The sequence below is a fragment of the Dromiciops gliroides genome, chromosome 4 (assembly GCF_019393635.1).
Source record: "Dromiciops gliroides isolate mDroGli1 chromosome 4, mDroGli1.pri, whole genome shotgun sequence".
Classification (NCBI taxonomy): Eukaryota; Metazoa; Chordata; class Mammalia; order Microbiotheria; family Microbiotheriidae; genus Dromiciops; species Dromiciops gliroides.
The window spans coordinates 445836154-445861643 of NC_057864.1; the positions used below are offsets into that span (position 1 = coordinate 445836154).

At 40.9% G+C, this 25490-nt stretch overlaps 1 protein-coding gene across 1 annotated transcript in view; it reads left to right on the forward strand.

Moving 5' to 3' along the window:
- Positions 1–307: 307 nt before the first annotated feature.
- Positions 308–25490, forward strand: part of TTF2 (transcription termination factor 2) — a 52492-nt gene continuing 27309 nt past the window's right edge. Inside the window, exons 1-10 of the mRNA XM_044004269.1 lie at positions 308–379; positions 504–606; positions 2258–2344; positions 12332–12398; positions 16461–17384; positions 17929–18055; positions 18421–18588; positions 19743–19891; positions 23455–23536; positions 24779–24895. Coding sequence (XP_043860204.1) covers positions 352–379; positions 504–606; positions 2258–2344; positions 12332–12398; positions 16461–17384; positions 17929–18055; positions 18421–18588; positions 19743–19891; positions 23455–23536; positions 24779–24895 — 1852 coding nt within the window. The 5' untranslated portion in view covers positions 308–351. The remainder of the gene's footprint in view (positions 380–503; positions 607–2257; positions 2345–12331; positions 12399–16460; positions 17385–17928; positions 18056–18420; positions 18589–19742; positions 19892–23454; positions 23537–24778; positions 24896–25490) is intronic.

Sequence of the window (25490 nt, forward strand, 5' to 3'; positions counted from 1 at the left end):
CGAGATTTTTCCCGGGTATCCGCCCCCTCTTGAATTTGAACTTTTGGACGAGCGAGTCTTGCTACTATTAGCTCTCTCTCACATCATTCTTTACCTCCGCCAATAGGGCTCCGGGGACTATTCGTTCGTCCTGACCAATCAATATACTTTGTCATTTAAATCCCGATCGTCAAGGCCGGAGGCACTCTTGATTGGTTCTTGTGAGTTCCACCTCCGATGTGATTGGCTGTGAGTCAGGGAAGGCGGACTGATGGAGGAAGACGCCGAGCTACGGCGTCTGATTGACTCCGGATACGGAGGGAGGGCGGGGCTTCGCGGGAGAAGGAGAGTTGAAGTTGTTCGACTGGATCTATGGAGCGTGTTCAGTGTCCCGATCACGGTGAGTGGGTCTGGGCTTGGGGACTCGGGGGGAGTGTGTGCCTGGAGGGAGGAGTTGAGGAAGAGGAGACGGATTTCCACAGGGTCGATATCGGTGTGTCTTCAATGTCTCCTTCTCCCCCCAGGGACTCTTTGCTTCCTGAAAACCGGAATCCGCGAGGGCCCCAATAAAGACAAGAGCTTCTTCGTGTGCCGGGCAGAGGCGTGTGGCTTCGCGCGCCCAGTGGAGTAGGTCCTGAGGGGGAGGGGGGAAGGGGGAGGAGCAAGGGGAGGGGGCGGTGCTTTCCGCGGCCGGCTATCGGATCCCGCCTGTGCTTGTCCCCCAAGTCAGGCTAACACACCTTCGCTAAGCACTTAGAGCATTAGCTTCGAAGCCTGGAAGTCTCGCCTCAGATACTCCCACCGTGTAACCCTGGGCAAGTCATTTCTCCAGCTCTCATAAGACTATAAATTGCAAGCCCCCATTGAAGGAGGGAATTTTGCTTCCCTCAAAGTTTCCCATGCTGATGAAATCTCAAGGCCAGCCCCTCTCCCTTATCCATGTGCAGTGTTCTGGGTTAGGGTTGGACTTAGAAATCAAATTAGGTTTAGAAATGGAAACAGAATTCGGCTTAGACACGGAGGCATGTTAGGTACTGAGAGTAATCAGAGTTTAGCCAAGGCAAGGTCCCTGCCCTCAAAGAGTTTACAGTCTAGTAATGACGTATATAAAGAATGAGAGCCGGGGTTCTTAATCTTTGTGTATTAACTATTAACCATTGGTCCAGTGAAGTCAATCGATCCATTTCAGGGGTGCGCTAGTAAATGTTTAACAACTTGCTCAGGTGATGGAGATGCATGAATGATGCATGAATGTTGAGCACATAGTGTTTAATAAATGTTTGTTGAATTTTGAAACTTCTTAGTTTTTCCCTCATTTATAGCAGAGTAGAAGTAGCACGATAAAAGTGAAAGATACAAATAAAAGCCTGACAACAAGAAGTTAGAGTTGACAGTTTTGTTTTGTTTTAAATAGAAGAACTAGGGGCAGCTAGGTGGCGCAGTGAATAGAGCACTGACCCTGGATTCTGGAGGACCTGAATTCAAATCGGGCCCCAGACACTTGATACTTACTAGCTTTGTGACCCTGGGCAAGTCACTTAACCCTCATTGCCCCGCAAAAACAAACAAACAAACAAACAAGTAAATAAATAAATAGAAAAACTAAAGCAGACACAATAAATCTAGCATTTGGGGGTGACTTAATATAAAGGCAAAGAACTCTACATGCCTCAGTGGTCTCACTGTATTATAAAACAGTGCAATAATTGATATTTATAACAACTCAGTTATCAAAAAAATTAAAATCATATTTACTATCCACTTTTATAGGTGGTGGTGATGTATTATATAATGTGTTTTTAAACGATTCTATCAAAAATGTCAAAAATAAAGGGAGCTTTGTTGCTTAGAAAAGTAAAGTCTTAGGCAAAATTCCTCAGCAGCAGGATGCGTCACCTTGGTATATGAACACAGTTGAATATAATGCAGGGTAGGCAAAAGAGAGAGCCTGACAAAATGCTGGAGGGAAGGTTGAGTAGGGGGATAATACTTGAAGGGAGGAAGATGAGAGAATACTTCAGAGAGGTGACGTTTGAGGTGAGCCTTTCAGGAAGATAAGGAGGGAATGCTTTCCAGGTACTTTTTTTTTTTTTGGTGAATTTGTGAAGGCAATAAATGATATGCTAAAATGGGGAAACAACTAGCTTTTAGAGACCTGGCCTCATAAATGACTTTTGTGTTTCTCTTATGTTTAAGATTCAATCTTGGCCTATGGACTGCTTGATTCCCTGCCTCCTGAAATGAAAAAAAAAATCTGATATTCTTTTTCTTTCCTCAGTATTCCTGTTTCTCATTGTCTATTACATGAAGATTATGTGGTGGAGCTTCAGGGTTTGCTTCAGCCACAGGACAAGAAAGAATACAGGTATGTGCAAAGGATGTTTGCGTGGACACGTGTCTCATACATGTCTCTGTGTGTGGATATAGGCATATATGTATATGTTTACGTGTGCATGTGTGTACATATGCACATATATACATGTTTGCTCTGTTCAGTCTTCCTAACACTTTTATAACTCTTTGAATAATTAGTCTTTGTTAATCGTTCCATGTCTTTTCCTCCTCACCAGTTGATTTTGACTGACTGGTCAGTCCCAAATATCAATATGGTTAATCAAAGGGCCAGCAGATACCCCACTCCCACCCTTCTTGGTGATCTTAAGATTTCTGGAAAAGGAAAGCTAGATCATCAGGAAAAATCTGGGAGGTTTTAGGACAGTGGCATCAAATTTAAATGGAAATCTGTGGCAGCATATTAACTTAAAAACCACAGATTAACACTATCTGTGTTGTATTTGATTTTTATTCATTTTGTTAAACATTTCCCAGTTATATTTTAATCTGGTTCAGGCTGCATTTGGAATTTTGGCACCTCTGCTTTAGGACATTGATTATACAATGTACATCCGTAGTTAAAATGGAGAAAAAGAAAATAGAGAAAATATGTCTAGTTGATATGGAATAACAAGCTTGTTGATTGTAGTGTTGCCTCCTTCTGTACTGGGAATAACTCTGGGGAAAAGGTGGTATGTGCCACCTTGAAATTCTATCTATAAAATAGGAGGATTGGACTAGATAATTTCAAAGGTCCTTCTAACATTCTTCCAAGGAATTACTCAGGCCTCACATTCAATCAGGCTTCAGTGAACAGGTAGGGGACCCCTGCTTTAGGATGTCACTTCAAAAAAGAGGTTAATTTGTATCTTGATCTCATGTTTTGGAATTGCTTAGAAAAATCCAGGGAGCCATACATAGTAAAAAAGATAATAAATTGCTGTTCTCTCCTTTCATATTGACTTTTTTTTTTGGCGAGGCAATTGGGGTTAAGTGACTTGCCCAGGGTCACACAGCTAGTAAGTGTTAAGTGTCTGAGGCCAGATTTGAACTCAGGTCCTTCTGAATCCAGGGCCGGTGCTCTATCCACTGCACCACCTAGCTGCCCCCCTACATTGACTTTTTAAAACTTTGTGTTCTAAATTTTTCTTCCTTCCTCCCTCCCTCCTTCCCTCTTCAACCCTCCCTATGAATCAAGCAATTCAATATAAGTCATACATGTGCAGTTATGCACTTAAGTTATGACTTAAAGATAATAATTACTTTCCTCTCTTTCCCCTTAAGGTATCTCTTAAAGGTTTGACAGTCTAGTATTGTTTTCATAGGACAACATAGAACAATAATAACAACGTTGTAGCAGGTCTGAGTACCATGCTATAGATTCTTTATTTGGTTCTGTCAGCACTAGGGAGGCATTGAGATTTCCCAAGCAGGAGAGTGACTACATTGGTCCCTTGGCTTAGGCAGATTTAATTCAGCAGCAATGTAAAGGATGGATGGGGCTGGGGAGACACGGGAGTCAGAGAGACTAGTTAGCTGGGTAGCTATTGTAGTAGTTTGTGTAAGAGAGTATCAAGACCTGAATTAAAGTGGTGACAAGGGGAATAGAAAGAAATGGACAGATGAAAGAGACATTGTGGTGGTAGAATTCACAGCACTTGGCTGTTGATTGTATGTAGGCTATATGGGAGAGGGAGAACTCTGACAAACATTTTTAAGAGTTTGTTAATTATTTGCAGGGCGCAAAGATGAAAAATTATTCAGTCCTAATGCTAACAGGGCTGACATTCTTCTTCTCAAAAGGTTACAGCATGAACACAGTTGAATATAATGCAGGGTAGGCAAAAGAGAGAGCCTGACAAAATGCTCGAGGGAAGGTTGAGTAGGGTGATAATGCTTGAAGGGAGGAAGATGAGAGAATACTTCAGAGAGAGGTGACGTTTGAGGTGAGCCTTTCAGGAAGATAAGGAGGGAACACTTTCCAGGTACTATTTTTTTTTTTTTGGTGAATTTGTGAAGGCAATAAATGATATGCTAAAATGGGGAAACAACTAGTTGTTTGATGTTCATGAAGATAAGTAATGCAAAATGAACCTGGAAAGTTAAATTGTTGAAATGGATGCCCAGTTAGGTACTAGTAAGTAGCTATTAATGATTTTTTTTTATGTAATAAAGATGATATTTGGGAAATATTAATAAAACAGCATTATACAGGATGGATTGATTTCAGGGGGTAGGCTAGAGGCAAGGAGACCAATTAGAAGGCAGTTGCAATCATAGAAGTATGTGGTGACAAGGGTCTAGATGAGCCTGGAGGCACTGGGTATGGAGAGAAAGTACTAACTGCCCCTGTGTTACAAAGGGAGATTTGATGAAATGGTTCTTTGAAAGAGACTTTGAATTTATGCAGGGCCATGAGGTCAGCAAATCACCGAATTGCTGATGACTGAATATAACAGATTACTGTAATACATTGTGTTTGATGTGGTTTAAATTTTTTTTTAAGAGTTCCAATGTTTTAAAATGACAGGAACTTCAGAAAAGGAAGATTAGTTTTATTCTTTCCAAAAGTGATATGCCCTGGTTTTTCTCCAAAGAGCATAAAAAAATTTATGTTCTTTAGTCAGTGCCATCGTATTAATCCTACAACATAATCATAGTTGCAAAAGACAAGGTTAAAATGACAGTTTTTCATTGCTTGAGAGTATCACTGCAAAATAGTTTTAGATTGCTTTAAGTGTATTTCTTGAATTTTAGCACTAGGTGGTACTACTGACTAGCATCTGATGAGTCCCTCAACAGACCAGTCATTTCCCAGGAATAGCTTTTGAGGGCTTGCACTAAGTAAACCATCCCAACTTCACAAGAAAACTTAAACTAGAGTCTTGCTTTGAGTTGATTAGTTGGTGCTAAAGTTAAAAATAAAAGATATCTTTTGTTTTTATATCAGATTCATTCCTGAATGTTTCCCTTCCTGCCTCCGCCACTGAGTGAGCCATGCCTTATAACAAAGAATAAGAAAGGAGGAAAAAAAAAAGGAATCAGTAAAACCAGCCAACATAACAACTGGATTTCATTGTATATGTGGTATTCCACATGCATAGTTTCTTTCTTCCCTTCCCTTTCCCACATCTCCCCTCCCTAAACAGCAATTTTTTTTGTTGTTGTTCAGTCAGTTCGGTTGTGTCAGGCTTCATGACCCCGTTTGGGGTTTTCTTGGCAAAGATACTAGAGTGGTTTGTCATTTCCTTCTCCAGATCATTTTACAGATGAGGAAACTGAGGCAAACAGGATTAAGTGACTTGCCTAAGGTCACACAGTTAGTAAATGTCTGAAGCTGATTTTGAACTCAGGTCTTCCTGACTTCAGCTCTGGTGCTCTAGCCACTGTGCCACCTAGCTGCCAAACAGTGGGCTATTCCCCATATTTCTTGAAATAAAACATTCTTCTTCTAAAATTGATGGGTGGAAGGACAAAGGAAAACTGAATTCTGTCATTACTTTAACTGACCTGGGTAAAGCAGGAGATTATTTTTTTAGACCACTTATTACTAGGAGTGAGAAATTTTTTTTCTTCTCTCTTTTTTCTTTTCTTTTCTTTTTTCTTTCTTTTTTTTTGGTGAGGCAATTGGGGTTAAGTGACTTGCCCAGGGTCACACAGCTAGTAAGTGTTAAGTGTCTAAGGCCGGATTTGAACTCAGGTCCTCCTGAATCCAGGGCCAGTGCTCTATCCACTGTACCACCTAGCTGCCCCCTCTCTTTTCTCAAAATAATATTTTATGTTTCCCCAATTACATATTAAAACAATTTTTAGCATTATTTTTTTGATAAAAATTCTATCCCTTTCTTCCTCCCCTCATCATTCCCTGAGAAGATAAGCAATTAGATATAGTTTATACATGTGCAAAGATTTACAAATATTTCCATATCAGTCATTTTGTGGAAGAAAACTTAAACCAAAAAAAAAAAAGAAAGTGAAAAATAGTATTTTCTGTCTGTATTCAGATGCCGTAAGTTCTTCTCTGGAGGGGGATAGCATTTTCCATCATGAGTCCTTTGGGATTGTCCTAGATCATTGTATTGCTGAGAACAGCTAAGTCATTCACAGTTATTCATCATACCATATTGCTGTTACTGTGTACAATGTTCTCCTGGTTCTGCTCACTTGACTCTGTATTGTATCGGTTCATATAAGTCTTTCCAGGATTTTCTGAAATCATCCTTCTTATAGCACAATAGTGTTCCAGTACAATCATTTACCATAGTTTGTTCAGCCATTCCCCAATTGATAGGCATCCCCTCAATTTCCAATTCTTAGCTACCACAAAAATAAGTGCTATAAATATTTTTGTACAAATGGGTTCTTTTCCTTTTTTTTTTTTAATCTCTTTGGGATACAGACCTAGTAGTGGTATTGCTGGATCAAAGGGTATGCACAATTTTGTAGTCTTTTGGGCATAGTTCCAAATTGCTCTCCAGAATGATCTAACCAGTTGACAACTCCACCAGTGGGGTATTAGTGTCCCATCCCCTCCAACATTTATCATTTTCCTTCTCTGTTACATTAACCCATCTGATAAGTGTGAGGTGGTACCTCAAAGTTGTTTTAATGTTAATTTCTCTAATCAATAATGATTTAGAGCATTTTTTTCATATGACTATAGATAGTTTTTATTTCTTTGTCTGAAAACTGCCTATTCATATCCTTTGCCCATTTATCAATCGGGGAATGACTTGTGTTCTTATAAATTTGACTCCGTTCTCTATATATTTGAGAAATGAGGCCTTTATCAGGGATACTTGCCGTAAAGATTGTTTCCCAGTTTTCTACTTTCCTTCTAGTTTTGGTTACATTGGTTTTGTTTGGGCAAAACCTTTTCAATTTTATATAGTCAAAATTATCTGTTTCACATTTCATAAGGGAGTCAGAAATCTTAAACATTATTTAAAATAATGTAATTTTAGACCATTAGGAGGCAACCATGCACTTCGGTGCAGAGATGCTACAGTAAATAATTTAGATATTTTCAAGAAAGCCACTAAAGGGTTTTGAGAAGAGTGATATAACCTTCTCCAACTTGTTACTGTTGTCCTAGACTTTTAGATACTCTCACTTTGCTTGATTTTTGTGACTCTTCTGCCTTCTTAGCACAGTTCCTGGCACATAATAGGCATTTATGAAGGCTTGTTGACTTACTGGTTTTTCTATCTATTTGGCTGCTTTTGCTCAGCCTCTTTTGAGGAGTCATGATTTGTGTCCCACTTTGGTGTTTCTCTTGGAGATCTTACTAGCTTCCATGACTTCAATTATCACTTCTATCCAGATGATTCCCAAAACTATAAAGCTGGGACTCATTTCTCTCCTGAACTCCAGTAGTACCACCTCATCAGCTACCTGCTGGATAGTTCTACCTGGATATCCTACAGGTATCTCAAACTCAATAGGTGCCTCCTCCAGACTTTCCTGTTTCTCGCCTGAGAGTGTGACTACCCCTCCTGCTATCCAGGTTGGCAACATTGGAATGATATTTGGCTTTTTCACTCTCACTTACACCCATGCCCAATAAGGTGCCAAATCTTATTGGATCTGCCTCCACAATATCTCTCACATCTGCCCATTTCTCTGTTCTCACATGACCTCTGCCCTTTTAGGTCTTCCTCACTGCTCCCCTGGGCTATTACAGTGGCTTCCTAATTGGTCTCCCCGCTTCCAGTCTCTTCATTCTCTGTTCCATCCTCCATATAATTGTCAACCTAATCTTCCTAGGGTATAGATCTGACCCTGTCACTCCCCTGCTCAAGACTTCAGTGCCTCTCTACGCCTGATTTTCCAAAAAGGGGTGTGGGATGGGGGTGGGGGGGTTGGGGGGGCGGGGAGAGACAATGTGAATTGTAGGACATTAGACTTCACTTCTTGGGAAAATTCTAGAAAGATCATTAAAGAGATGATTAGAGAACATTAGCATAGATTATGCTAGACTAGCCTCATTTCCTTTTTTTATCAGGCTTACTAAATTAATAGATGAGGAAAATGCAGCAGGAATAGTTTAACTAGATTTCAACAAAGTATTTGATCCAGTATATTTTGGTGTTTTTGTAGAAAAGATGAAGAGATATGGGTTGGGTAAAATACAGTTAGATGGATTCAGAATTGGTTGATCATTAGACTCAAAGAATAATCTTTAACAGTTTTGACTTCATCCTGGAAGGGAAGAGGTCTCCAGTAGAGTGCCATAAGGGTTGTATTTCACCCTCTGCTCTTTTTTTTTTTTTTTTTTTTGGTGAGGCAATTGGGGTTAAGTGACTTGCCTAGGGTCACACAGCTAGTAAGTGTTAAGTGTCTGGGGTCGGATATGAACTCAGGTTCTCCTGACTCCAGGGCCAGTGCTCTATCCACTGCCTCACCTAGCTGCCCCTCCTTCTGCTCTTTTTACATTTTTATTTGTGTCTTCGATAATGGCTTTGATGGCATCTTTATCAGATACTGAGTTAAGACACAACTGGGAGAGAGATCTAATAATACTAATTGACAGTCAGGATACAAACAGATCTTTAAAAGCTAGAGTATGGTGCTGAATCTAATATGATGAAATTTAATCTAGGGCTAATTATAAAGTCTACACTTGGGTCCAAGAAATCAACTTCACAAATACAAAGTAGGGGGAAATGGTGATTGCAATATGTCTGAAGGACAATCTGGGAGTCTTAGTGAATTTTCAAGCTCAGCATGTGTCAGTATAGTGCTTTGCTCATAGTGTATGCTTAATAGGTGCTTTTTCATTCAATAATGTGATCTTGCAGACAGGAAAGCTGTTGGGATGTTGGGTATCATTAAAAGAGACATTACCTACAGGAATTAAAAGGCAGTAATCTAGTTGTTTTCTGTCCTTGACAGATCATATCTAGAGGATTGTATTCAGTTTGGATCGACTCAATTAGGAAGGATATTGATAAGCTGTAGACCAGAGTCAGACTCTGACTATCAGATTAAAATGTAATTGAGAAATGTTTAACAAAATGAATAAAAATACAATACAACATAGATAATGTTAATTTGTGGTTTTCTAAGGTGAGGATCTGATTCTATTTTCCTTTGACACCCCTGCTGTAAATCATCAAGGAGAGGGCACTTTGAATGGTAATGAGCCTTGAAGAAACCCTGGGTGGGTTAGCCCAGGAGAAGCAGAGATTTGGGGAGTGATAGCTGGCTCAAAGTATTTGGAGGGTTGTCTCATGAGAAAGAGATCAGCCTTATCCTAGGCCCCTGAAAGCAGAACTAGGAGCAATGAATGTAAGTTCTAAAGAGGCAAAAGTAGATATCATTGTTGGGAAAATTTCCTAATAGACTAATTCACAAATAGAATGAGATTCCTGGAGAAGCAGTAGACTCTCTCATTAGAGTTCTTTTTAGCAAAAGTTGATGCCGTGTATGTGGTGGAGGATTCTTTTTTGAGTTTGGGTTAGACGAATTGATCCCTGAGCTCCTTTCCAGTTTGCGAGTTGTGATTCTTTGACTGTGTAAAAGATGTAACCAAAGAGATCCCTTTATCTAGCCATCTAATTACTGATATCAAACGGGGCATAAAGCAGTGTGCTCACAAAAGACCTTTTTCGTTATCAATGGAGGGCATCTGCCACAGAGTACAAATGGAAGCATTTCCTATAAATGGTGGTCTTCCCGATGTCTTTACTTTGGGATAGCATTGTTCTGATTGCATCAGAGCCCCAGATATGGTAGAACCTCCTAAAATGGATCCAAGGTCAGTCAAAGAAACCTTTAGTCCAGTCATGTACTTGGGAAAAACAAAACAGATGAATTATGCCCAATGGTCAGACTGTGATATTCAAGTACATGGACAGCCTATAGAGCTGATCCTTCAGTAGATATGATGGATATGGTATGTGTGTATCTTGAACAGATTGTGGGTGGAGAATAAACTGGCATCAGCATTGAATAGAACATTGCATAGTACTCTTAATGACCTGAAGCTCTTCCTTGAAGCCAAGACCTGTCTTTTTAATACTAACATTCCAGTGATAGTGTGTGACTGTAAATTGTAGAAACCATAGTCTCTGAAGAATCAAAAGTGTAGCATACCCATAGGGAAATAAAGTTATGGTGGACATAAATAATACGGCAACATATTGCCAGTGAGGTTGGCCAATAGAAGTGGTGTCAAAGGTGTGTGACAATTGTATGACCAGAAAAGGAGGTGGGTGGGTCGTGTAGCAAGAATGAAGGATGTAGGTGACTCAGTGGATAAAGTACTGGCCTTGGATTCGGGAGGACCTGAGTTCAAATTCAGCCTCAGACACTTGACACTAGCTGTGTGACCCTGGGCAAGTCACTTAACCCTCATTGCCCTGCAAAAAAAAAAAATAAGAATGAAGGATGGGGCAGCTAGGTGGTACAGTGGATAGAGCACTGGCCCTGGAGTCAGGAGGACCTGAGTTCAAATCCGGCCTCAGACACTTGCAGCACTGCCGTGGAAGAGGTAGGATGCTACCTGGAGAAGATGGAGTGTGTAGTGAAAGGTTGTCAGGGTTGGAGGAAAGTGGGGTGTGTTTGTAGGCAGCATGGAAGGAATCTGTAGATAGAGATTAAAGCTACGTGAGGGGAAGTGGATGATTTGGGGGCAATCTACTGGAGAAAACAGGAGAAGATGGGGTCAAGAATACATGAAGAGATGGGGCCGCTAGGTGGCGCAGTGGATACAGCACTGGCCCTGGAGTCAGCAGGACCTGAGTTCAAATCCGGCCTCAGACACTTGACACTTACTAGCTGTGTGACCCTGGGCAAGTCACTTAACCTCAATTGCCTCACCAAAAAAAAAAATTGTATATGAAGAATACATGAAGAGGAGTTAACTTTGGTAAGGGAATGGCCACCTCTTTTTCAGAGGCTTGATTAAAGTGGTTGATAATGGGGGGTAATGTCAAGGAGTTGTGACAGGCAGAGAAAGGCAAGAGAGGCAGCTCACTGGGAGTAGCATCTGTTTGTTTTTTTTTAGTAAAGTATTAAGCTGAGGCCCTTAGTTTAAGCGGGGGAAGGGAGCGGTGCGGTGTGAGGGAGCTTTTTGGAGGAGTAAAAGAATCACCTTGCTTCAGAGAAGGCCCAATAGAGACTGGTTAAGTTTATAGTGGACCCAGCCAACACTGCTGTTTGGCATCTTCTCCTTTAGCTTATAAATAGGATCCACAGATATAGTGCATGATGGGAGTAAGCAATCCAGAGTTAGGGGGTTGGTGGGACTTGGTCCTGGAATGACAGGATAAAAGGTCAAGACATTTGAGAGTAGAACGTAGGCATAGATTTGAAATGTTTTAAGTACAGGATTGAGATTGGGACAGAGGGGACTGAAGTCAGAATCACTACTGGCCTGGGAAAGTACTGGAGGTCCCAGTGAGAATGAAAAATAGGCAGAAAGAGAGGACGTCCAGGAAATCACAGACACACTGAAGTCCCTACGCAGTGCGGGCAGGGGTGTGATGAGCAGAACTGGCATGAAACCGCCTCGAGTTCTTCACTCTTTCTTGGAATTCTTTATTTCACTTGCATTTTTTTATTCAATGATAATTTTCTATAGCTTTTGATTGACTTTATTTTGCATAAAGTAGTTATAATCAAGACTAAAACGATTTAACTCTGGCATACTTTTTCCTGAATGCAAATAATTTGACTCCCTGGGTGTTGAACATATTAAATAAAAGCTCTTATTCAGCTGTGATTCAAGTCTTTGTGGCTGCCTTTCAAGTAAGACAAAAAATGGATCCATTTTGAGGACAGCTCAAATCAATGCTCAGTGAAATTTTAAGGGAACAAAAGGAATGTGTACATCCTCTGGTGATGCAGCAGTGTTGTGCCCTTAATGCTGTGCTATCTAGCATCTATACTGAGCGTTATGGAGCACCAACAAGACATTTGCCTTAACAAAGCTTTCGGGCTTGGTTATAGAAAACAGACTTAACCCTTGTGATTGGGCTTTCATGACTCTGCTTTGTGTTTTATGTTCTGTCAGATTGTTCTATCGATGTAGTCGAAGCAAGGCAGAGAAGAAACATTGGTGTGGAAGCGTTCCCTGGAAGGTAGGAGCGGCTCATCTTGACTTAAGCCAGTGGCTCCCTGGGTTAAACCGTACATCCATGTAACCCACTGGGCCCTTACCATTTGTGGCGATTCACTTATCCCTGGTTTGTCTATCACACTCCCTGCTGGCTGTTCTAGACCCCTTTTTCTTTCAAGCTTCTGAGTCTGCCCAAGTCCCTTCACTCTCAGCAGATGACCTCAGCTCCTACTTTACTGAGAAGATTCAAGCCGAGTAGCTTGAGCTTCCTCAGCTTTCCTAGTTTGTACCTCAGAACCTCTCTGAGCCCTCACTCACTCTCCTTTGTTCCAGTCTCAGGAGATTCAGTGACTTTCTTTTTGCCAAATCCAACTCTTCATCTTGGGCACTTGTTCCCATCCAGGCTGTCATCCTTTGGAAGTTTCCCCATTGATGATTTACATTTATGTTTGCACTTTTATTGTTTCTCTCCATCTTCTCTCTGCTTCCTCTCTTCTTCTCTCTCCCCTGCTTCCTCTGTCTCTCTTCTCTTCTTTCTTCCCCCTTTCTCTCCCAATCACTGTTCCCCTCCTCTGTTTCTTTCTTCCCTTCTTTCTCCTATCATTCCTTCTCTCTCATTATCTCTTCCTCTCTATCCCCTTCTCTGTCCCCCTCTGAGCTATCCCCCTGTTCCTCTTGTCTCCCTAGTCACCCTTTAACCATGTATTTCCCTTAAGTCCCTCCCCTCTTTCTCCTTCATTCTCCTCTTCTTCCCTTCTCTCTCCCTTTCATACTCTCCCCTCTCTTACTCTTCATGTCCCCTTGTCTCTTTCCCCATTAGCTTTCTATAAAAATGTACATGTTTTATCCTTAAAAAAATCAAACTCCCTAAACCCCCTAACTTTCCTTTGGGCCCACCATTCCCTCAGGTTCTTATCCTAGTTCTCTTTTTCCTGTCATGGCTAATTCCTAGGCCATTCATGCCACCCTTTTATAGTCTGTCAGTGACTTCTCAAATTGCTAAATCCAATGCAATGGCCTTTTCCAAGTCTTCGTCTTTATAAAAAAAACAACAACCAACTCTCTGACACTGTTGATCCTTCCTTTTTCTTATCTATTCTTCTATCTCTTGCCATTTGTGACACTGTCCTCTCTTAATTCTCCTTCCTGAGTAACTCCTCAGTCTTTACTTCCTCATCACTCATCTGCTACTCCCCTTAGCCTGGGTATCCCCAAGCCTCTGTTCGGGTCACTTTGTCTTCTCATTGTACACACTTTACCCAAGAGATCTCATCTGCTCCTATGGTTCCATATGTCAGTATAATAATGGTGATGATGATATCATAATAATGATAATGATCGCAAGCATTTATATCATGCTTTAAGGTTTGCAAATGTTACCTCATTAACTCATTACAACAACCCCAGGAGGTAAGTGCTGTTATTCTCCCCACTCACAGATGAAGCACCTGAAACAGAAAGAAGGTAAATGACTTGCTTATGGTCACATAGCTAGTACCTGATACAAGATTCGAACTCAGGCCTTCCTGACTCCAGATCTGGCCCTATTCATATGTGTACATACACATACACATACACAGCATCTAGGTGGGAAATGGATAGAGTGCCTGGCCTGGTGTTAAAAAGACTCCTCTTCCTAAGTTCAAGTCTGGCCTCAGACACTTATTAGCTGTGTGACCCTGGGCAAATCACTTAACCCTGTTTCCCTCAGTTTTCTCATCTATAAAATAAACTGGAGAAGGAAATGACAAACCACTCCAGTATGTTTGCCAAGAAAACCCTAAATGGGGTCATGGAGAGTCAGACACAACTGAAAAATGACTGAACAACAAATACATACACACACACACACACACACACACACACACACACACACACGTATCTCCCTAATCTTTGTCTGAATTCTGTCCCGTATCTCCAATTGGTTGCTCTGCCATTAGCTCAGTGAGATTTTCCAAAATTGAACTCGTCATGTTTTCCTTTAAAACATACTCCTCAAGGGCAGCTAGGTGGCGTAGTGGATAAAGCGCCGGTCCTGAATTCAGGAGGACCTGAGTTCAAATCCTACCTCAGATACTTGACACTTACTAGCTATGTGACCCTGGGCAAGATACTTAACCCTCATTGCCCCACAAAAACAAAAACAAAACATGCCTTTCCTCCAAATTTCCCTGTTTATGTTGAGGGCACAACTGGTCGCATAATCTCATGGTCATCCTTGATTTCTTCCTTTCTTTTCCTCTCCATAGCCAGTCATTTTGCCAGTTAATCAATTTTACTGCCATCATTTTTCAGACATCTCCCTTTTCTTTATTCTCATTGCCACCACCCTAGGTCAGGCCCTCATTACCTCTTGCTTGGATAATTGGCCTCCCTTGTGTAGTCCAGCCTTCACAGAGCTGCTTCAATCTTCCTAAAGTACTCACCTGGCCTGGGTGCTGTTTTGTTTTGAACAAAACCCATCAAGAACCTTCAGTGGCTTCCCATTTCCTCAAGAATAAAAACTCCTTAGCTTGATTTTTTTTAAGGCCCTCCACAGTCTGGCTCTGACTTACCTTTCTATCCTCGTTACTTCTCTATCCCCCTTGAGGATAGATGCTGCTGCCTTTTTGTCTCTGTGACATCTAGTACTATGCTTTGCACATTACCAGTGCTTCGTATGGATTTATGGGACTCAATTATTTAAATGCAACCTAAAGAAATGGTGAAGTTGCAAAAGGCCAATGCCAGCTAGAAGTAGCAATGACTGCTATCCAGAAGTGCAGTCGACCCCTTCTCGGATTTGTGGAGATTTTTGTTCACGTATTGGTTACACACGGGGGGCTGCTCGGGTCTTCCACCTTTGACCTGTTACATCTTATCCCATTAGGAATTGATCTACTCTGATCATGATGTACCCACTGACTCTTACAGGGCGGTCTGTAGATCTTGGCAATTATAATCAGAATGAGGACTTCTTGGGATTTTTTTGTTGTTTTGTTTTGTTTTGTTTTTTACCAATTCAGTACAGCTTTTATATCCCGAAAGTTGTCAACATCATCTTTATTTGGAGAAAATGTATATTTGTTCAGACTAATCATAGGTCTTTTTAGGTACTGATTACTCATCGTCATCACCCCTGACATTCATTTGCTAATTTAGGTTTTACAGGGTGCTTTATGTACATTAGTTTATTTGAATTTAACAATCCTTTGAGGTGGTTACAATAGATGTTCACCATTTTACAGATGAAGAAACTGAGGCTCAAAGGAGCTAAGTGATTTGCTTATAGTCACACAAATTCTAAATGGAGGTTAGATTGGAACTCAGGTCGTCCTGACACAAATCCTGTCTTCTGTCTGCTATGCCACACTGCAAGATGAAAATAAATGCCTCCTGAAAATCCCCATTTAATGACATTATGTAGGTATGGGAAATGTTTCCATTTCAGAGAGCTTCTGAAATTCGAATAATGCTCGCGTCTCTAGATAATCAGAGATATATCTATTATTAGATATTTTCCCGTGACACCTTTTTAAGGTGAAAATTTTCTCTCATTCTACAGATGAGGAAACTGAAACCCCCCAAAGTTGGATGATTTGCCTATACTAAGACAGTAAGCCAAGATTTGAATCTGAGTCTCTTGATTTTAAGTTCAGACTTTTTTTCCACTATAATATGCTATCTCCCAGAGTGCATTTGTATCATTAAGATTGCTGACAATATTCTGCCTAGCAAAAAGAAAGATAGGCACTAGACAACATTATGATGGCAAGAGAAAGTATTTACTATTTGGCATTTTGATGATAGCTTTTTCAGCTTTTGATTCTGCAGAACATCCTGTAGAGGTTGGTTGATATTTTTTGAGACCAAGGCCTAAATTAGGACATCATGAGGAGTCTTGTAGCAGATTATAAGTGGATCTGTAAATGAGTCTCCTAAATTTTGGTTCTTTCTAGGAGAAGGGAAACCTGGAAAGACTAAAGGAAGTTAAAAACATAAGGTTATGCTTTCTATTCCTTCCATTTCTTCTGAGACACATTTTACACGTGTACATCATTATAACTGTGTATTAGAATCTTTATTCTTTGATCGCCTCTTTCAGGAACCCATTGCTAATGAGCACTTAAGCAGTAAAGCCCAGGATACATGTGATTGGCTCCAGCATTCCAGCCAGCCAAGAAATCCTTTTAAAATTTTAGATAAGAACCAAGAACCATCCCTCTGGAAACAACTAAACAGAGGTGAAAATGAGGAAAAGAGAGCTGAAAAGAAGCAGAAGGAAAAGAAAGATCAACTTTTGCCACAAAACAAGGAGCAGAAGTCTGTGCCAGAGTCCAGTGTGAAAGAGAAACTTCCTCTGGATGTGGGAATAAGAAAATCTCAGGCACCAGAGAAGGGAACAGTGCTTCAAAATAAAGTAAAAGATCACACAGTTTCACACCCAAAAAGCTTTTCTCAGGTTAAACCAGACCTTCCTTGTCAGGAAGACCCAAGGAAACAGTCTGTTCCTCTTAAAGAGAAGAAACCGAAAGATGCAAGTTCCTTTGTCTCAAGTGAATCAGCACCTCAAGGGGAGAGTGAAACCAAGCATAAGCCTCTAGGTAATGTCAGTCTGGACACTGTAAACAAGGCCCAAAGAGAGCTGCCTAAGAACTCCGAGGCCAAAGAAACAAAGGTCAAGGCCGATCCTGGTCCACAGACAAAACCGAAGAGTCAAAGCCTGGTGCAGCTAGAGATTCCTAGAGTAGCCCCTCCGAGAGAGGCCAGTGGACAGTTAGTATCAGCAGCAGCTCCAGGAGAAAGGAAGGGCATCTGTGAAAGCAGTGAAGGTGTTGTTTCCTCCAAACCGGAAAACTCCCTACAGGTTCAGGTGCCTGAGGATTCAACACAGAAAAAGAATCTTAAAGCACCTGAGACGAGTGAGCCGAGATCAATCCCAGGATTCACAAAGACGCTGAAGAAGGTGGAGCCTTTAGACCCGATGAGCCAACATTTGCATCTCACAGCACAACTTAAGCAAAAAAAGGTGACCGTGGCCACTGTCTTGTTTGTTTGTGTGTGGTGAGAGTGACTTTAGTCCATAAATGTGGGTAATTTAGAGGTAATGCTTTCTGGAGAGTGGCTCTTAGAAACATTTGTGCTTAGCATATTTTTATATACTTAACCTAGATACCCCCTGTTGGCTGGGTTAGAGAGAATTTTAGAGTGAGCACTTCAGATAATACTGTAGTGGAAATGAGAACCCAGAACATGCTTTCTAGGAAGCATCCAGCAAGAAAAAATGAGCTGGTTTCAGTCAGTCTTTGTTATGGGCAGACATTGCTCCAGAAGTAATGCTTAAAAGCTTTAAGGATAACATAAGAAAGGAAAAGGGATAGTCAAGGGCATTTCCCATACCCCCTCTGTTCCCTTTCTGGAGTGGGGAAAACGTTAGGGGGAACACCCTCCAGAGCACAGTGTAGCAGCCGAGCTTCAAGGTGCTCAGTATTTTGCTGTGTTTTTGTTTATAATTCTCTCTCATTGCCTGCTGAGAAGACAAGGACATGAGTCTAACCAAATCTGCTTTTCAGAGTACACTGGCAACAGTGAACATCCAGGCCCTTCCAGACAAGGGCGAGAGGCTCCTCAAGCAAGTTCAGGATTTGGAGGCTGCCCTCAGCGCTCTCTCCCTGGCCACAGTGACAAGTACAGACCAAGGTACGGTGAGTTATGCCCTGGTTAACTGTCTGGTTGTAGTTCAGAAAAGCCACATCAGGCCCGCCACACAGGCAAGCACAGGTGGACTCACTTGCCATTCTCCTCGTTTGGTCCTCCTGCTTTTGCCCGTGAGAGTTTTCTTTCAAAGCACATCCTAGTTTTGGAATGAATACTCTGTGCCCAGGGGAAGTTCTCTCATTTCCATCATTTAAGCAATTTTGGGAATCCCCCTTTCTGTCCAGGAAGCTTTCCCTCTCACTAATTAGAATGTAGAAGGTAGTCGCACCTAACTCCCGTGATTCTCACATCATTGATTGGCCTCTTTATTTTTCTAAACTTTTGATGGTTTTCTACTTTTCAAACAGGGAGTAATAAGGAAAGAGGTGCTTATGACCATCTGCCATGCAACCCATTCCCTAAATCCACTGCAGAAGCGCCTTGCGCAGTGCCACCTAAACCACTGCATTGTCAAGATCCTCACCCACCTGGTTCTTTGGGATTGCATGCTGGGGGTTCCAGCAAGTACTATGGAGGTAAGATCAGTTTTCATTGTGAATTTTTTGTTTTGTTTTGTTTTGTTTTTTGTGTGTGAGGCATTTGGGGTTAAGTGATTTGCCCAGGGTCACACAGCTAGTATTACGTGTCTGAGGCTGGATTTGAACTCAGGTCCTCCTGACTCCAGGGCCGGTGCTCTATCCACTGCGCCACCTAGCTGCCCCCATCGTGAATTCTTAACCGTCACAAATATTACAGATAACAGAATGGTGCTAGCTTTTGAATGACCTTGTCTTCATGTGAAAGCAAAAGCTATTTTTGAACTCTTAATGAAGATCATGGTACTCTGGGAAGTTTAACTCACCATTTAGACCTAATCCAGTTCTTCTTCACGTCCTTATGAGGTAGATAAACGAATTTTTAAGCGTTGAAGCATTTTGTGCTTGTAGTTTTCTTCTCACCAATTTTATATGTGGGTGGATGCACGCGTACCTTCTCTTGTGGTTAATGTGCTTAGAGGTATAAAAGAACTAGAATTACACTTAAAAAAAACTTTGTTGTAGGATCATAAATTTATTTATCTTTAGAGTTGTATTGATGCCTTTTGTTTTCACACAAGTCATTTCCTACTACCGTATTTTCCCCTGACCTTACTGAATGCTGTCCCTAGTAACAAAGGAAAACAGGTTAGCAAAACTAATCAACAAAAGGTTCTTGTCTGTCGTCGTATGCAATGTTCCACACCCATGTTGTTGTTCAGTCATTTTCAGTCCTGTAAGATTCTCCTTGACCCCATTTGGGGTTTTCTTGGCCGAGATCCTAGAGTGGTTTTCCTTTCCTTCTCCAGGTCATTTTATAGATGAGGAAACGGAGGCCAAGAGGGTGAAGTGACTTGCCCAGGGTCACACAGCTAGGAAGTGTCTGAGGCTAGACATGAATTTAGGAAGATGAATCTTCCTGACTCCAGGCCCAACGCTCCATGCACTATGGTACCACCTAGCTGCCCTCTACACCCATAGTCTCCTCCCTTTCCAGGCTTTGAGTGCAGGTTTCTGCTTCCAAAACGAACACTTATTTCACTATACTGAACTGCCTCTCACATGTTTCAACTATTGTGGCATTTTAACAGGAAAAATGAATAGCCTCTGTCCAGCCAGGTTATGTAAAATCAGATTTATAACACTTTTCCTAGGCAATGTCCATTTGTACGGGGGCCGGATGACCCAAGATCGCCTTCAGGCTGTATGGAAAGTTACAAGTGAAGCCATTGACCAACTCCACAAGTCTCTTGAATCATGTCCTGGCAAGGCGTCTGTAGCAGAAGATCCAGAGGGGTTGAAGGTAAACCGAATAAGGAAAAAAAAAAGCAGCTCAGTCAAACTAACCAACACATCAAAAAATTCTCACTGTCTGTGCATTGTTCCGTACTCCTTGTCCCCCACCACCGCAAAGAAGAGGGTGGAGAGGTTTCTGGTCATTCTACTTTCACTCTCATTGATTTTGATGTCTTCATTTCCATTGCTGTTGTGTCTGTTGTTTCCCTGGTCCTGCTTACTTGACTTTGATCAGTTCACAAGTCTTCTCATGTTTCTCTGGTCATCATCTTTGGTATTCCTTCATGTACCACAGCTTGTTTAGCCATTCTCCAGTTGATAGCTGTCTACTTTGTTTCCAGTTCTTTACTGCTTTTAAAAGTACTGGGACAGCTAGGTGGTGTAGTGGATAGAGCACCGGCCCTGGAGTCAGGAGGACCTGAGTTCAAATGTAGCCTCAGGCACTTAACACTTACTGGCTGTGTGACCCTGGGCAAGTCACTTAACCCCAATAGCCTCACCAAAAAAAAAAAAAAAGTACTGCTATTTAGGCGTGGGGCTTTTTTCCCCCCATCATTGACCTGTTCAGAACATATGGGGTCAAATGATAGACATTTTAGTCTCTTTCTTGGCATAATTCCAAATTGCATTCTAGAATGATTGGGCCAATTCACAGCTCTACTAAATAGTACATTAATGTACCTGTCTTTTTACAACCCCTCCAATATTCAGTGAGTCAATGGATAAATATTTATTAGTGCTTGCTATGTGCCAGGCACTGTGCTAAGTGCTACAGATACAAAAAGCGAAAGACAATCCCTGCCCTCAAGTAGCTTACACACTCATCTGTTCCCATTTTCTAAAATCCTTGCCAATTTTGGGGCATTAGGTGAAACCTCAAAGTTGAACCCCTTTATATTATAGAGATTGTTGTGGTCCAGGTGACAAATTCTGTTATATATGAACAACTTGTCTGAAATAGCCTAGCATGGTGAACTGATTCTAATATATCATTTCTATCTCTGGATGCTTTAGTAACTTCTCTGCTGACATCCTTCCTATTATGTTTAGTAATGAAATAGTCCAGTTTATCACTAAACATTTATTAAGTTCATACCATCCATAACCAATCAGCCAGCAAATTTATCAAACACCTACCAAGTGCACTAGAGATACAAAAAGAAACAAAAGATAGTCCCTGCCCTCAAGAAGTTTGTAATCTAATGGGGGAGATAACAAGCAAACAAAAACATAGACAAATTATATACAGGATAAATAGGAAGTAATTGATAGAGGGAAGGCAATAGAATTAAGAGGAGTTGGAAAAGCGGATTTTAGTGGGAATTAAAGGAAGCCAGGAAGATCAGTAGTTGGAGCAGAAGAGGGAGAAGGTATATTTGAGAAATATTTCAAAGGTGAAATGGACAGACCTTAGCAACAGATTGGATATAGAGGGTGAGAGAGAGTGTAGAGTCCAGGATGATTCCTAGGTTGAGCCTGCAGGGCTCTGGGACAGTGCTGTCCTCTGTAGCAATAGGAAAGGGAGGAGGGGGAGGGCTTAGGGGAAAGATAATGCGTTCCATAATAACATTTTATTAGCTACTTTGGGGATGAGGAAGAAGATGAACAGTGTCCCTACCACTTACGAGGCAAGAGAAGGCCAGGCAAGCGGGCAGGAGTCCCAGAGAACTTGCCCCCTTGTAGGTGTGAATTTATCCTGACCTGAAAGTGGCTCTTTCAGTTTAAGTCTTAAATAAGTTCAGAGGAAAAAATCGTTGTCTGTTAAGGTAAGTCAGGAAAAGATTCCACTATTTGATAAATCTGATTGTAAGAAAGGTTTTCCTTAACATTGAGCCTAGACCTTTCCAGCAGTTTCCAACTTGGGTTCCTATTTCATAGGACCATAGATTTAACATTGGAACAGACCTCACTCACTAAATTATCCTCCTCAAAGTCCAGTGAGGTAACTTGCCCGTGCTCAAAGAAGTAGCTGAAAACATCTGATCCTTCTTCCACATGGCTTCTTTTCAGATGCTTAAAGACAGTGGTCCTTCCCCTCCCCACCTCCCAGTCTTTTCTGGGCCTCAGTTTCTTCACCATTAAGAGGTTAAACTAAATGACCTTTAAGGTATTTTCCCATTCTAAATTCATGATTCTATCCTGTGATAGTCTGTATCTGGTGACTTGAATGCATCCAGGGCAGCTAAGTGCTCTTTTAATACCTTCCTACAAATCTTGACTATTGGCAGCCCTGATGGACAGAACTAACAAGCGGCTCTACAAAGGCAAGCCAGCCAGCTTCCGGACGCTGAAGACCACCTGACTTGTTTTCACCAGGCTTCTCGTCATGGTGGGCCTTCCCTACAGTGTAATTTGGCTAGGCTCATGTAGGCGTGTGGGTTTCCAGTGTGAGGTCAGCGTGCACAGGCTCTCCCTGGGGTTTCTAATTTTAGCCAAAGATGGAGTCATAGAAACCCCAAATCACGATTAATTCCTTACACTATCAATACCCTATTAACCAGTTTTGTTTTATCTTTTCCAGTCTAAATGTCATTGTGTTTGGCAAAGAAAATAGAAGCAAGAGTTGAATAATTGATCTGCTGTCTTTCCATTGCCCCATCCACATTGAGCAGCAGTCTTACCCTTTCTTTGATCCTTCTCTTTTACCCATTACAACTAAAAACAAACAGCAAACAACAAAATGACATCTTTAGTGCCTGAGGCATTCTTTATCTGCCTCAGATCATTCCGGTTTAGTGTTCCTCACATGACTTTAATGGTACTGCTTCATGCTTTTGTATTCATCCTGTCTTATCTGTCCTTACCTCCTTCTTCTGTACATTATCCTCTCAAAATCTAAAATGATTGAGTTCACCTGTGTATTCACATTGGCCTCTTTAGACAAGTTACCCTTTTCATTGAAATCATTTCTCCATGTCATCAGGATTTTATTATTGTTTCTCATCTCCCTTGGTCCAGCTTTCCTTTTAGTCCATGGGATCCTATCTGTTGTGTCTCTGAACCCTTTGAAGTGCACTCTCCTCTAATTAGGTGGGTAGCTTGCCTGTGCTCTTATCATAAATTCTAAGAGTTGAATGGCCACTTCCCTCTGAGGTTCCCTATCATTTCTATTTCAACAAGCAGTATGAACACGAGAGATAAATTTGCAGTGGTGTACATAGAATATTCTCTGTCTTTCTGCCATAACTAAGTAGGTGCTATTGATGCTCACAATGCAGCTGGGTTTCCAGCCTAGAGCAGAAATAAAGGGGTTCAAGAAATGCTTTTTCACTCTTCAGGTTATGAGGTGGAATGAAATGCCCATTTAAAAATGGAAGAAATTATTTTAATAAGGATTTAAAGAGGCAGAGTAGAATTTTTATCTTTGTCAAGAAATTAGAAGGAGGAAGAACGTAATGCAGGAGAAAGGGAAGATGGAAGGACAATGGGACACGGGTTGGTTTCAAACTGATGTTTCTTTTGTAAATGAAGAGCATGTAATAAAGAAGCAAAGTGTTAGATTCTGAGTAACCACAGCTAAGCACAGCATGACTGGCCGAGTTATACTTTACACTTGATTTCTCTTCTCAGGTCCCTTTGCTTCTGCATCAAAAGCAAGCATTGGCATGGTTGTTATGGAGAGAGAATCAGAAACCTCATGGAGGAATTCTAGGTAAATGGAGAACTATTGGCCTTTGTGAGTACATGTAGCCTGAAGACAGAATATCTGCAGAGATGGTATGATAAGGGGAAGGAAGTGGCAAACAGTTTCAATGCAGAGTTATAGCCAATCTTGTGAACCTAATAGGAGTTTTGTGGATTTTTGTTTATTTGTTTTGAAGGTGGTTGTCCCTAGCTCTCCTTTTTTCCCCCTAGTCTTGCCATTCTGCTACAGGCATTTATTTATTTATCAAAATTTTAAAAATTTGCAAATTTAAAATATCCATGGGTGTTTTCTGGCATACATGTTCTGGGTCAGTTTATTTTAGTTACTAAGTTCTTTTTTTAAAAATTATTTGGCTTACAGTGTTGTTGTTTTTAACATCTTTTTTTTTAAAGTTTTGAGATCTAAATTCTGTCCTTTACTCTCTTTCCCTACCCCTTCACAGAGATGGTAAGCAATCTGATCTAGGTTATCCATGTGCAGTCATGTAAAACATTTCTGTATTAGTCTCCATTTTCTTTTTCTAAAATTCCTTTAAAATTCACTCTACTCCCAACTTGCTTTTTTTTGTCCTCCCCTTAATTCATCCTTTTCCCAGTTAAGTTCCTAAGCTTACTTCTATAAGCTGCCATTTCTTCTCAAACAGTGTAATGCTAGTTATTAATCACAAGAATCTCTACAATTTAATTATTTTCTAGTTGCTTTGGTTCTGATGAGACTAAATTCATTCCTAAATCCAGTGATTAGTAGGGGCAATCTTTTATTCCTAGAATAAAATTCCTAAAATGGGCAGAAGATAAGTCTCCATATCTTATAATGTAATTAACTGCCATTAGAACTACTTCTCTTTTGGTAGCTAGTTTTTTAAATGGAAGGCATGTCATTTGGTCTTAGTTTTTCCATTTTGTAAAACTTAAGAGTACTTTACCATCCCTTCTAGGAATGGAATTCAATTTAGTGATCAAGGAAAAGCACTTGGAGGGTGCTTAGATGATGTAAGGTTAGCTAACATTTGTGTGTGAACTTTTTCAAGTGCACCATTTCTGGGAACTTTGGAAGTTCTGAGTCAAGTAGTAAAGAATCCAGATACCTGTCAATGGGGAGAAAACCTGGGTCTCCTTTCAGCCCAAGAGCTTTAGGGGAAGAAGCCCTGTGAAGGGAAAGGGAAGCAAAGAAAGTACACACGGCTTTGAAGGAAGGCTAATCCTTTACCCCGAATAACTAGCTCTCTCTTGTGTTCTTCTTTTTCAGCGGATGACATGGGCTTAGGCAAGACCCTGACCATGATCGCACTCATTTTAGCCCAGAAGAATCAGGAGCAGAAGAAAAATAAAGACCAAAAGCTGGTTTTATGTCTCTCCAGAGATGGTAGGGGGGGTTTCCTCTGGGCTGAGAGAAGGAGGCTTCACATTAGAGCAGCCCAAACACCCCAGGTTCTATCTAGCCCATCTAGGGAGGAACCAGCTAATTTCTCAGGCGTCATTTTAAATAAAAACCCAGAGTGTCTACAGACCTCACTAAAATCAGCAAATTTTCTATCTAGAAAATATTTTTGAATTGATTTTTGTTTAAGAAAAAATCCATCTTTCTTTCCTTTCCTCCATTGAAAAGGGAAGAAAAACAAAACTTTTATAACAAATATTCATAGTCATGACAAACAAATTCCTGTATTGGCCATATTAAAAAAAAATATGGCTTAATATGCACCTTGACTCCGTTAGCTCTCTGTCAGGAGCTGGGTGCATGTTTCACCTTGAATCATCTGGAATTGTGTGTGATCATTGGGTTGATTCTTAGGCCTTTCATACTTAAGTTTTCACAATGTAATTATTATGTAAGTTGTTTTCCTGGTGGCACAGTGAATAGGATGAGTTAAGATCAGCCTTAGACACTTACCAGCTGTGCGACCTTGGGAAGTCATTTAGCCTCTGCCTCAGTTTCCTTATCTGTAAAATGAGGATAA